The sequence below is a fragment of the Cervus canadensis genome, chromosome 1 (assembly GCF_019320065.1).
Source record: "Cervus canadensis isolate Bull #8, Minnesota chromosome 1, ASM1932006v1, whole genome shotgun sequence".
Classification (NCBI taxonomy): domain Eukaryota; kingdom Metazoa; phylum Chordata; class Mammalia; order Artiodactyla; family Cervidae; genus Cervus; species Cervus canadensis.
In genome coordinates, this window is record NC_057386.1 from 77,020,436 (window position 1) to 77,034,586 (window position 14,151).

At 37.0% G+C, this 14,151-nt stretch overlaps 1 protein-coding gene and 1 pseudogene across 4 annotated transcripts in view; both read left to right on the top strand.

The window, feature by feature from the left end:
* The window catches only part of ELF2 (E74 like ETS transcription factor 2), a 70,028-nt gene continuing 55,877 nt past the window's right edge, over window positions 1-14,151 (top strand). For 3 of the 4 annotated variants that reach the window (XM_043486139.1, XM_043486154.1, XM_043486163.1), the window contains exons 1-2: window positions 1-94; window positions 1,384-1,622. In XM_043486139.1, coding sequence (XP_043342074.1) covers window positions 1,551-1,622 — 72 coding nt within the window. In that variant the 5' untranslated portion in view covers window positions 1-94; window positions 1,384-1,550. The remainder of the gene's footprint in view (window positions 95-1,383; window positions 1,623-14,151) is intronic. The other variant, XM_043486147.1, reaches the window with a different exon arrangement.
* LOC122452530 lies at window positions 7,641-9,780 on the top strand (annotated as a pseudogene).

Genomic DNA, 14,151 nt, shown 5'->3' on the forward strand with positions numbered 1-14,151 from the left:
CATTAGTAGTTCCAGAGTACTGCTGGTTTATATTTTAACTCTTGCCAAGTTGTGAAACTAGTGAAGGATGCTTAGACTACTTAACATTCAAATTGTAAGTAAAATTTATTTCTGCTGTTGTTATCTGTATGATTAGAAAACAGAAATTGAAAATAATTGTTACCTTATGTGATAATAGTGAGATTCAGTGTGATGGGATTGAGGATTTCTCTTAGTTTTTATTCTTAAGATACAAATATTTCCTATCACATTTTCTGTTGATAAGATCAAGAAGAAGACTAATAGTAATACTGAATGGGTCTTAGGTAGTGAGGTGAAATTTCTGCTTTTTTCCAGGAATTTTCTATTTACTGTAGAAGTTTATGGAAATTCTTTATTATTTTATTTTCATATTTAATATAGGACATGTTATTAATGGAATGATTAATTAGAAATGATTGTTTTCTCTTTAAATATGCTTAGTTTTTTGTGTGTGAAATTTTTGTGTGAAAAATTCTATTAAAAAGCCCTGTGATTTCTTTGTGAAATATTTAATGTTCACAAAAATCAAATAAAATGTAACCTTTTAAGAAATAATCTAACATAAATCAAGATGATGTACATATTGCCATTCATCTCCACTAGGGGAAAAAAACTTGAATTATGTTTACTTGAAACCATTTGCTATATTGCATTTTGAACCAATAACAAAAAAGTTATTGAAGAAAGAATGATAAAGTAATATTAAAGGCATTCCAAGTCATTTCACTACTTTATTTTCAAACTACTGTATTTGAAAGTATAAGTAATTCAAATTAATCTGTTTTATAGACCTTATACAGTATACAAAATATGAACACAAAATGAGCCTGCTACTGTAAGCAAAAGATAATTCTAATTAGTTATTTATATACCTACATAAACAACATAAACATAAATTCATATACATAAACAAACCAAATGAGCCAAGGAAGACTGAAATGTTTACAGACCAATACATCTTTTAATTTGTTAAATAGGTGAATAATTTTAGAAGTTGTCTTGGTCCAGCACATTTTATGTTTTTAGTGCATAAAACTTTTTTTAAATTTCAGAAATTTTTACCAGACTATTTCAGGAATAACAGTACATCTTCATAAGGGGAAAAAGTTGTAACATTTTATTTCTTAGAATGTAAACATCATAAGATCGCCAATGTGCAATAGTAGCTTGGTAAGAACTGCAGTGTGAACTTGACTGCTCTAAGAGGAGTGCTCGTTACTGCCCTCTTTTGACACGAGCTGTATAAGCCTAGCTCTTTTTTTCTCAGTTTATAAAAATGTTAAAAAATTTTATTGCAAAATAGTTTGTGCTTTATATCCTTGTATTTCTAAAAATAATTTTTCAAATTCTTCTTCTTTTTAGGCTCTCTGGTTAATCATCTTAAGAAGACTGGATTTCTGGATATCAACTCTACTCCATCTCTATTGACTTTTAAAAGATGATAATGCAAACCTGTAACACTGACAGTCATCCATGAACCTTTAATTACAGTGATTGGTAGCGTTTGAAGCTTCCTCAGGGAGTAAACAATGACATCAGCAGTGGTTGACAGTGGAGGTTCTGTTTTGGAGCTTCCCAGCAATGGAGTAGAAAATCAAGAGGTTAGCCATCCAGTGTATTACATTTCTGTTTTGTTCATAAAATCAATGCATGAACTAATGAATTTAATGGGAAACAGACATTTGAGGGTAGAAATGTATAGTGCATGAGATTGTATGTCTCTGTCATGTGTCCTCATATAATTAGGTACTAGAAGGTTGAGGGAGGTAGTGCTGGGCCTGAGTTGCCTGAGTTGTTGGAACTTCCATATCTTGGAATGGACTAGGAGGGAAAAAAGAAACAAGACAATAGTATTAGTTGTGAAATAAATTTAAATCTCTGATAAAATCCGTTGTTTTGGATTTTAGAGTATATAAGTAAATACTGTACCTAAATACCTAAATTATGCATCTTACTTTAGAATTTTGTATCTCTTTTTGTTGTTACCTTTGTCTTTTGATTGTTCTAATTCATGTGAGAATCCATTGTATTTTAATTATGTATTATTTATACTTAAGAATTTAGATAATGTTTAAATAAGAAGAGAAACTCGGTTTTGAAATTTTATACTTGAAGGATTTTGGAATGCTATTTGTTTTTTTTTTTTGTTGTTGTTGTCATTATTGATAACATTAAAGAATAAGAGATAGGAGTAGAAAACAACAGTACCAGAAATACATGGACTTTGAGGGCCTGGCTTTTATTCCCACCATTTGGTAAAGACTGACTATTAGGAATTGTCTAAATTAAAATATAATAATACTGTCACAACAATGGTCAAATATTTGGCCAGAGATAAGATGGGAAAATAGAGGAAAAAAGTTTTTTTTTTCTACATTCTGTGAAAGATACTGCTGTTACTGGTACTTAGTATTACATCTGAGATACAAGTTAGGATGTCAGACTGTGTGTCTGGATGCTGGCGTCTGGATTCTTTTTCTCGCTTGCTTGGTGTCTCTTCAGTCTTCTGAGATAGCTATGGGCAAATTCAGTGGGTTTGTTTTCAGTGGACTTGGTAACTGAAATATTCCTGTTGTATTTGAATCTAAAACTGTTTGAAAATCTACTAAGAGAAAGAAAGGCAAAGAACATGTTTTATTTTCATGATCAATTCCTACTTCTTCTTGAAATTTCACTTTCTGTATGATCTCTTCCAAGTATGATTCATCCAAGAAATGAGGGACTCAGGATTTCTGTCCCGCCAATATCATCCAGTACTTGCTTCTTCAGGTACTTTCTTTTTGCCCCATGGTTTTACTTTGTTGATATTAATTCTATGGGGGAAGCTGCTAAGAACAGTTGGCAGAATATATTTACCTTGTGGTGACTGGGTACCACCATTACGGGAAAATGAATAGAACGCTTTGTTTCTGGAAGACTCTCTATACCTCCCTTCATTTACATGGAATCCCATGTGTTCATGGCTTGACAAACTGATTATTACCAAAGAAAGAATCTGACAAAATAATTTTGCCAAGACATTATTGACTAATGATTTATGCAGTAGTCTTAAAAGGTGATCATAGGCATTTTAGGGAGAGTGTCACCAGAAAGGAGGAAACTGTTCTCGGGAACTTTTTCTTCACATTATATCATGTGGATGCCTACTTACTTTCATTTCATTTATTCCTTCAACAAACACTAATTGACCTCTTACTGAATGTCAGTTACTTTTTTAGGCGCTGGGGATAAAATATTTCAGAATGGCTGTGAAGAATAAATCAGGGCTAGAGGTAGATAGAGAATTGGTAGGATATTTTGATTAGAATGGACAAGGAAGGCTTCTCTGAGCAGGCGGCATTTTAGTGTCGACCTAATGAATAACATAAGGGATTGAGCTGTAGAAACACCTGGGGAAGAAAATTCCTAGAAGAAGGAAAAGCCACTAGTATCTGTAATATTTCCTAAGTTTTTAAAGTGAGTTTTGGGGATAGTGGTATTTGAAAGATAGAATTTTGTCTTATAAGCTACTATTCAGGAATGTATTTATAATATATATATATACATATATATATATATATATATATATATACACTACTTATACTTTAAAATGTAAGGTGGGGTGGGAAAAAAATGACCTTATTACCTTAACTTCAGAATCTGAAGAAAAAATAAATGTTTAAAATATGATGGGCAACACATTTTAAATCAATTGTACCACAACACATTTTTTTTAAAATTATTAAAAAAGTGGGCATTTGGAGACTTACTAGTGATGCTTAGGCTTTATTTCTCATAATTTTATTCTTGATTATGCTTTATATGAATGTGTTTTATAAAATTAGGATAATTCTATTTCTGACAAAGCAAAAAAGTAGACTGTAATCTTATTAATGAGTGTGGATATAAAAATCATAAATGAAATAGTAATACATTTATAAAATAGTCATATATTTAAAAATCCAGTTACCAAATAGGATTTAGATACATAAGGATAATCCAATTTTAAGAAAACCATCAATATATATCCCTACTAATATGACATGTGATATAGTGGTTAGGATAAAATACTTGATGAAATAGAATTTTATGAAGTTAAATATCCTTCCTGATAAAAACCCTAAATAATATAAGTGTGTATTTCCTTAACATTATTTAAAAAAAATATATAAATCAAGAGCTAGAATCCTATTTAATGGTGAAATACTGGAGTATTTTCTTTGAAATTGGAGAGAAAGTCAGTATGGGCACTACTATTATTTAATATTTTCCTGTAATCAGACAAAATAATGAAAAAACATATAACTACTAAAAAGGAGATCAAATTGCTGTTTATAGATAATATGACTCACCACCCAGGAAAACCAAGGGGAAATCCATGAAAACCCATTATAACTAATAAGAGTGCCGAATAGTTTGGTGGGTACAAAATTAACATAAAAATATCTTGCTTTCTTTTAAGGACTGTAATTAGCTAGAAAAAAATCATGGAAATAAACTGTATTTCAGAAAATTAACAAAAATGTATCAAATGTTGAGGAATAAAAGTAAAAGATATGTAGGACTTGTTTGAAGCAAACTAATTAATGACACTTAAGTAGACTTTAATAAACGAAGAGATATAGTTTGTATTTGGGTAAGAGAAATGGGAATGGTCAGTATTGTGGAGGATGTCAGTCCTCCAATTAATCTATATATTTAATTCCATCTCTATCAGATGTTAGGGCCAGTTGGGAGAAATTGATCATATGGGCCTAAAGATTGTATGGAAGAATAAACATAGAGGAGTACCAGAGCAGTTTTTGAGAAGGAAATACATAGCAGGTAGGTCTCATAGAAATGGGGAATTAATGCAGAAAAGATAAAAAAGGATTTAGGTATATATTTAAAAACAAAATGAATGCAAGTTTTAGAGAGCATCTGCTTCCAGACAAAGAAGATTGAGACTTCTTCCACTTCAGGTTGTGATGGAACAACTGAAACCAGATTTATACTCCAACCATAAACAACTAGGAAAATGAACAAAACATATGAACCCACAGTTTTTATTTGTGCTATGGTCTTGAATGTTTGTGAACCCCTCAGAATTCATATGTTGAATCCAAACTTCCAAAGATGATTATCATTAGGAAGGTATTAGGAAGTAGGGCTTTAGGAAGGTGATTAGGTAATGAGGAAGGAACCTTTACAAATGGGGTCAATACTTTTATAAGAGGCTCTAGGGGAAAAAAAAGGCTCTAGAGAGACCCCTTGCCCTTTCTGCCATGTGAGAACAAAAGAAGAAGTCTGTGACTTGGAAGAAGGCCCCCACTCAGTCATTCTGGTACCCTGATCTTGGATTTCCAGCCTCCAGAACTGTGAGCAATAAATTTCTGCTGTTTTTCAGTCACCTAGTCTGGTATTTGTTATAGTAACATGAATGGATTAAGACAGTTGGACCACAGACAGTGCAAGACTGTTCTTCCTGAGAAACGATTGCACTGGCTTACTGCTTGGACCTACTTTCTGGACCAAACCATGGGAAGGAGAAATCCAAGCAGAATGTGACAGTCTCACTGTATCAAGGAACCAAAATTCGGAATTTGGAGAGGCTAATGCAACTAAAAATGGGAAAACAATGGAATAGGTGGGGAAACAATGGAATAGATGAGGAAACATGGAAATAATGCAACTAATAGATAGGAAAACAAATAGATGGGAAAACTGGAAACAGTGACAGACTTTATTTTTTTGGGCTCCAGAATCACTGCAGATGGTGATTGCAGCTATGAAATTAAAAAACACTTGCTTCAAAAACAAAACAAACAAAAAAAAACACTTGCTCCTTGGAAGAAAAGCTATGACCAACCTAGACAGCATATTAAAAAGCAGAGGCATTGCTTTGCCAACAAAGGTCCACCTATTCAAAGCTATGGTTTTTCCAGTAGTCATGTGTGGATGTGAGAGCTGGACTATAAAGAAAGCTGAGTGCTGAAGAATTGATGGTTTGGACTGTGGTGTTGGAGAAGACTCTTGAGAGTCCCTTGGACTGCAGGGAGATCCAACCAGTCAATCCTGAAGGAAATCAGTCCTGAATATTCATTGGAAGGACTGATGCTAAAGCTGAAACTCCAATACTTTGGCCACCTGATGCAAAGAACTGACGCATTGGAAAGACCCTGATGCTGGGAAAGATTGAGGGCAGGAGGAGAAGGGATTGACAGAGGATGAGATGGTTGGATGGCATCACCGACTCGATGGACATGAATTTGAGCAAAGCTCTGGGAGTTGGTGATGGACAGGGAAGCCTGGCATGTTGCAGTCCATGGAGTGGCAAAGAGTCAGACATGACTGAGCGACTGAACTGAATGCAGCTAATTTGAGGGGCAGGGTATCTGAAAGGAAGAACCTGCCCAGAGGAGGAACACAGAACTCAGCCTTTGGTTCCCCTAGTCTTTAGCTGAATGAGCTCCCAGGTATAGTAAGAAACTCCATGAAGCAAGGTAAAGGATGATCAGAAAGGTGTAAACTCAGGAACCTACTGAAAAAAATCTACATAGTTCACTCAGGGCTGGAAGATGCTAGAGTTTCAACCAGTTGGAAAAGAGAGTTTTTGTTAACTGCCCAGGGCCCTCATTAGAGATTCCAGAAGGGTCATGCCTATATAAGTGGAGCTAAACTAGCTCTGGAATAAAGGGGAGTCCAAACTTGCCCTAGAAAGATTTCAAAATAAGCCTTGAAAATTGATCCACAAGTAACATAACTGTCATAGTAAACATTATTAAAATAAGACAGCAATGTGTAAATTTCACCCAATGATGTAAATTTTACATATGAAATACCCAATCATGTTAAATGCAAGGATGCAGGAATAATATAACTTAAAACTTGGAGAAAAATTTGTCAGTGAAAATAAATAGAAATGATAGGTAATTAACAGATAAAATTTCAAAACAACTATTACAGATATGCTCAAGAAAGATAAAGAGAACATGAATCTCAGAGGAGAGGTGTAAATGACATAAAAGAACCAAGTGAAACTTCTAGAAATGAAATCTATCCTATATGAAAAGAAAAACTCACTGTATAGGATTACAAATAAATTAGGTACTGCATAAGAAAAGACCAGTGAATTTGAAGGATAGAAACTATATCATGAAGTGCAGAAAGACTGAAAAAAGAAAAAAAGGTGAACAAAGACTTGGTTACCTGTGGGACAATATCAAGTTGTCTAACATAATGTAATTGGAGTCCCAGAATGAGAGAAGAGAACATAAAAAGCATGTAAAGAAATAATGGCTATAAAATTTCCCAAGTTTGATGAAAATATAAACCCACAGATCTGAGAAGGGGCTTCCCTGGTAGCTCGGCTGGCAAAGAATCTGCCTGCAGTGCAGGAGACTCTGGGTTGATTCCTGGGTCGGGAAGATCCTGTGGAGGAAGGAATAGGCTATCCATTCCAGTATTCATGGGCTTCCCTGGGGGCTCAGACAGTAAAGTATTTGCCTGCAATGCAGGACACCTGGGTTTGATTCCTGGGTTGGGAAGATCCCCTGGAGGAGGGCATGGCAACCCACTCCAGTATCTTGCCTGGAGAATCCCTGTGGACAGAGGAGCCTGGTGGGCTACAGTCCATGGGGTCACAAAGAGATGGACATGACTGGACAACTAAGCACAGCACAGATGTAAGAATCTTAAACTCTAAATAGGATAAAGCAGAGAGTAAACAGACTGAGGTACATCATAGTAAAGCTGCTGAAAGCAGACTTCAAAAAGAAAATCTTAAAAGCTTCTAGAGAACTTCTCCTCATTGAGAGGAGTGTGGCCTTCTCTCACACCATGGCTTGTGCTCATTCACTGATACCAGTACTCCAAAAAGGAGGAGTCATCTGGAAAAATGCCTCTTTTCTTGCTGTGTTCAGGTCTCCCGTTTGACCAGATATTGTGTACTTCACTCACACCAACTTGCATAAGAACAATGGACAGCTCTATGCTGCAGTGAATTAGCAGGTCATCAAACCAGTTCTGAGTCTTGGGCCACTGGCAGAGCTGTGACTCTATTTCCCAGAGTTTGAGGTGGTGGGACTCACTGTTCTGGCCAGGGTGCTTTTGGAAATACATGTTGTGGAGGCCACATGTTTGCGCTAATCAAGGCCTGGTGATGTTGGCACTTCAGACTGAACACAATGCAGAAGTGATACTCTATCTGCTCTGCACTGGCTGCCTCAGCGTTACCAGCGCTGGTTGTGTCATCTTATTGAGGAAGTTCCTGCACTTGCTTTGGTGGCTGAAGATAAAGTTGAAGGCTACAAGAAGACCAAGGAGATTGTTTTGCTTCTGAAGAAACTTAAGGCTTGGAATGATATCAAAAAGATCTGTGCTTCTCAATGAACGAGAACTGGCAAAGGCAAAATGAGAAGCTGTCACTGTATCCAGCACAGGGAACCCTGCGTCTTCTTTAATGAGGATAGTGAAATCATCAAGGCCTTCAGAGACATCCCTGAAATTACTCTACTTAGTGTAAGCAAACTCAGTATTTGAAACTTGCTCCTGGTAGGCATGCGGGATGTTTCTGCATTTGGACTGAAAGTGCTTTCCACAAGTTAGATGAGCTGTTTGGCACTTGGTATAAAGAGTAACTGCAAACTCCCCATTCACAAGATGCTTAATATAGACCTTTGTAGAACGTTGAAAACCCCAGAGATCCAGAGAGCTCTCCAAGCACCACATAGGAAGACTCACTGCAAAGGCCTGAAGAAGAATCCCCTGAAGAACTTGAGAATCACATTGAAGCTACTAAACTCATATTCACAGACCATGTGCCATAATACCATTCTTCTCCCGACCAAGAACCACAAAATTCAGGTGGACAGAAGCAGCATTAGAAGCCAGATCAGATGAAGAGGGGATTCCAGGCAAGAAGACTGTGGTGGAGAAGAAAGGAAAGAAGGCTCTTGGCATTAAGAAGCAGAAGCAGCTTTGAGGGGAAAAAGCTGCAGTGAAAACAAAACAAAACAAAAACCCAGCAACTGAAAGGAAACCCACAAAAAGGAAGCCCAACACAGAGAAGAAGTCTGCTGGATAAACTCAAATTTGTTTATTCTGTAAAGGTCAAATCATTTTGGACAGTTAATTTTGAGTAAAGACCCGATCGAAGAGGTAATGAGAAGCATGGAGGAAAAAGGCTTCCAGAGGGAAAAATTCATTACCTACAGAAGAATGAAGATACGACTACAGATATCTTTATTAGAACTATGCAAGTCAGAAGATAATAACTTCCTTAAATTTCACAAAACTCAAACTTGTCAACCTACAATTACATATCCAGTGAAAATGTCCTTCAGAGTGAAGTTTTTCTCAGCCCAACAAAAGCTGAGAGCATTTATCACCAACGAATGTGTATTGTAAGAAATGTTAAAGGAAAATCTTTAGGCAGAAAGAAAATGATACCAAATTAAAGCATATGTACATAAATTTATACATAAAGCTAGAGAAATAGTTAATGTTTAGGTAAATACTTTCTAAAATTTGTTTTAAATTTTTTAAAAAGATAATTGTTTAAGACAAAAATAACAGTGCATTATACAGATATGTATGTATATAATAGCTGAATTATGGGGTTTGCAATGTGAAGAAGCAAAAGAAATGAATGTATGACAACAGTCAAACAAAGGATAGGAGGCAGGATTGGAAAAATACTACAGTGCTGTAAACTTTTTACATTAAGCATTGTTGGATATAAACTGTAATATGTTAGGAAGCCTATTGTAAGATCTGTGCTGTGCTGTGCTTAGTCGCTCAGTCGTGTCCGACTCTTTGTGACCCCATTGACTGTAGCCCACCAGGCTCCTCTGTCCATGGGGCTCTCCAGGTAAGAATACTGGAGTGGTTGCCATGCCCTCCTTCAGGGCATCTTCCCAACCCAGGGATCAAACCCAGATCTCCCACATTGCAGATGGATTCTTTACCATCTGAGCCACCAGGGAAGCCCAAGAATACTGGAGTGAGTAGCCTATCCCTTCTCCAGGGGAGCTTCCCAACCCAGGAATTGACCAGAGTCTGCTGCATTGCAGATGGATTCTTTACCAGCTGAGCTACCAGGGAAGCCCATTGTAAGATCTAGTGCACCACTAAAAAATAAAGAAATATAGATAGCAGCCATTACTATATATAAATTAAATAGAATTAAAATGGATACTAAAAAAATTCTTAATTCAAAACAAGACTGAGAATGAAAGGAACAAGGAATAAATGAAGTAAATAACAGAGCAGTTGGTAGATTTAAACCTTGTTTTATTGATAATATTAAATATAAGTATTCTAAAAAGCCCAATTTAAATGAAGATATTGTTTAAAATTAGATTTTTTTAAAAAGCCAAATCTGTTGGTTTCATGCAAAGAACTCATTTTAAGTATAACCACACAGTTTAAAAGTGAAAGTATAGATACAGATGATACCATGCAAATATTAATTATAAAACAAGGTGAAGTGGTTTCAGGACAAGACCAGGGATAAAGATAGATATTTCATAAATGATAAAAGGACCATCTTCTCAAGAAGACTTAACAATCCTAAATGTTTTGCATTCAACGTGAGCGCTTCAATATACATAAAACATAAACTGATAGAACTGAAAAGAACTGATAGAACTGAAAGAATAGATAAATCCACAGTATTAGTCAGAGTTTGCAGCATTCCTCACTCACTAATTGATAGATCGATTAGAAAATTAATGAGGATATCAAAAACTTGAATAACAGTATGAGCTAACTTCACCTAATGGACTTCTATGAAGCACTGTGCCTAACAGTATTAGAATACATATTCAAGTGCACATGGACAGTAAGCGAAAGTAGATCATATGCTGGGTTGCACATCTCAGTAATTTTAAAAACTTTCAAAGGATCAAAATTATATAGAGAAAGTGTGACCAAAGCAGGATTATATTAGAAATTAACAAAAAAAAAAATGATTGCAAAATGTTTTAATACTTGCATATTAAATAGTGTACTTATATATTAATGTAACCCATGGATTAAAGAATAAATGACAAGAGAAAGTAGATGTTCAAACTGAATGAAGATGAAAGCACAGTATATCAAGTTTGAGGGATGAAGCCAAAGTGGTGCTTAGAGGAAAGTTTATAGCTTCATATATTTACCTTGGAAAAGGAAAATCAATCTTAAGGTTTTGCCTCAACAAGCTAGAATATGAAGATCAAATCAAATCCAAAGTAGAAGGAGCAAAGTAATAAAAATAAAAACAAAATCACACCCCAGCCCTGGCTGCCTCCACGGCAGATGACCTCCTCACCCTACTTGGGCTCCCACCTGATGACAGATCTTCCTCCTGTATAGATGCCCTTCTCACAGCACTCAGGCTCTAACAGCCCAGGTTGAGCTGCTCGCATGTGTAGATGCCCTCTTTATTCCGTGTGAGTTGATTCTCCACATAAGACACACACACACTGGATTTGATAAGCCGCGCCAAGCCACCTACCTTGAGGATGCTCTCCTCATGCTGACACCACCACCACCACCCCCACCACCCCCTGCCCCCAGTCAAGCTGTCCCCCTTATGAGCTCCCACCTCACTCACTCCCTTTGACAACCCACACGTCTTCTTGCCTCTGAGGATGCCTTTCATATTCTCCAACCCTACATCAGGCTTCTGACCCCCATGGACACTCCTCACCCAACAGGGACTTAACACACCACAGCAGGCTTCAGCCCTGCGTGGATACCTCCTCATCCTGCTCAGGGTCTCACATCCAAGCTGGGCCAGTGCTGTGCATGACCTCCCTCCTCTTACTTGAGCTCTGACATCCATGACAGCCTCCAGCATGAACGCCTAACTTGCTCTGCTTCACATGATGGCATGAGGGCTGAATTATTCAGAGCAAAGGGAAAAGGACAGCTCCAGAAATAGTAACTATACCTAGAGAGCCTTTTTCATGAAATGTTTTAGTAACACAATGCAATGTATGAGTGTACTGGATCATGCTGTGAAACATTTTACTGTGGGTCTCAAGCAAGGTTTGAAGGCCAGTGACCTAGGAAGGTTCTAGAATGATGGTACAGTAGCACCCCATTTAGTACATCATTGTTCTCTGGATTGCTGTCTCGGGACAGACCCTGCCACCTGTGTGTGCACTCTATCCCAAAGGACACAGCTTCCAGGACAAGAGATGTGACTTTGGGAGGCCACTGGGAGTCACAGACCTGGGTTCCAGCCCTGCTTCAGCCAATCACTAGGCAAGCAATCCAATTACCTGACACATGAAAATGCAGACATAGTGTGCACTTCTCCCCCAAAGTATAAAATCGGGTAGTCGTGAAAAGTGCTTTGAAAACAATTAAAATAACTGGCATTTAAGGAATGCACCAATCCTTTACAATCTTGAATCTTTGTGAAATTCACACCTAATAGATGAAGGAACTGAAGCTTAAGGAAGTTAGGTGGATAGATGAACCAGTATTTGAATCCAGATCAGTCCATTAGCTGCTGCTGCTGCTAAGTCGCTTCAGTCGTGTCCAACTCCGTGCAGCCCCATAGACGGCAGCCCACCAGGCTCCCCAGTCCCTGGGATTCTCCAGGCAAGAACACTGGAGTGGGTTGCCATTTCCTTCTCCAATGCATGAAAGTGAAAAGTGAAAGTGAAGTGGCTCAGTCTAACTCTTCGCGACCCCATGGACTGCAGCCTACCAGCCTCCTCCGTCCATGGGGTTTTCCAGGCAAGAGTGCTGGAGTGAGTTGCCATTGCCTTCTCCACATTAGACTCCACCCTCAATCATTAAATGGTACTTCTCTGCGTGAAGATAAAAGTTACTGCATTAGAGACAAAGGAACATGTATTGTCATGGAGTTTGACTTACTTATATGGAGAATGAATCTTTTTATTATTCCCTTTTAATATAACTTGTGAAAGTTCTGAGTCCTATAGGGTCCCCCCTTTTCTATGTAAATACAGTTAAAATACAGGAATTTGAGACAAAAAGGGGCCGCTCTGAAAATGCCAATGGTGGGACCTGGTGCAGGGTCCCTGGGTGGCACAGTCATTCCTTAGCTGTAAGACAGCCCCAAGGTGAGGCCCTTGCATGAAGTGGGTGATGGATAAATATGTTGAAGAATAGATGAAACTCCAATTCCAATTAAAAGTCTTAATTAAAAAAAAAAAAAAAAAAACAAAATCAATGAAGTTGAAAGTGGACAATCTCTAAGTAGACTGCACAAGAAAAAGGCAAAATACACTAATATCAAGAATGAAAGATACATTATTATAGACAGTAAACATTAAGAAGAACTTTAGGCCAATAAGTTTGATAACTTAGATGAAATGGGCCAATTCCTTGAAAGTCATTCCAAAAGGAAAAGCAGGCCTGCATAGCCCTCTATTTTTTAAATAAGAAATCTTTTAAAAAGATATCTTTTAAATAAGAAATCTTTTAAAAAAGTATCTTTCAAATAAGATATTTAAGTAACCTTTGGATTTGTAGTCAAGGTCTTTCCTGCAAAGAAAACTACAGAGCTAAATGGCTTTCTTGACCTGCTAAATGTTTATGGAAGAAGTAATACCCATTCTACACAACTCTTTTAGAAAATAAGAGGACAAGAGAATTTTATGAGGTCAGAATTACCCTGATATCAAGACCAGACAGATTTTATAGGAAAAGAAAACTACATGTCCATATTCTTCATGAACATAGAATCCAAACATTCTTGATAAAATACTTGCAGTCAAATCCCGGGGCGTATAAAAGGGATCATATGTCTCAAATGGGGTTTATCCCAGGGAGGTAGGTTTAATCAATTAGTGTAATTTTCCATGTTAACAAAGGAAAATGGGAAAATCATGTGATCGTATCAGTAGCAGCTTAAAGCCCATTTGCTAAAAGCCAACACCTATTGTACAAATTCCATAAACTAGTCATAAAGGGCCGCTTTCTTAGTCTGGTAAGTACATATGTGAAAAGCCCACAGTAAACATACTTAACGGAAAAGGACAATGTTTTCCTTTTAAGGTTGAGAACAAGGCAGGGGTGTCTGCTCTAACCACTTCTGTTCAACACTGCACTGGCAAAATTGGTACAGGGCAAGAAAAATAAAAAAGACTTACAGATCGGAAAAGAAGAAATAAAACTGTCTTTATTGCTAAATGATGCAATCATATA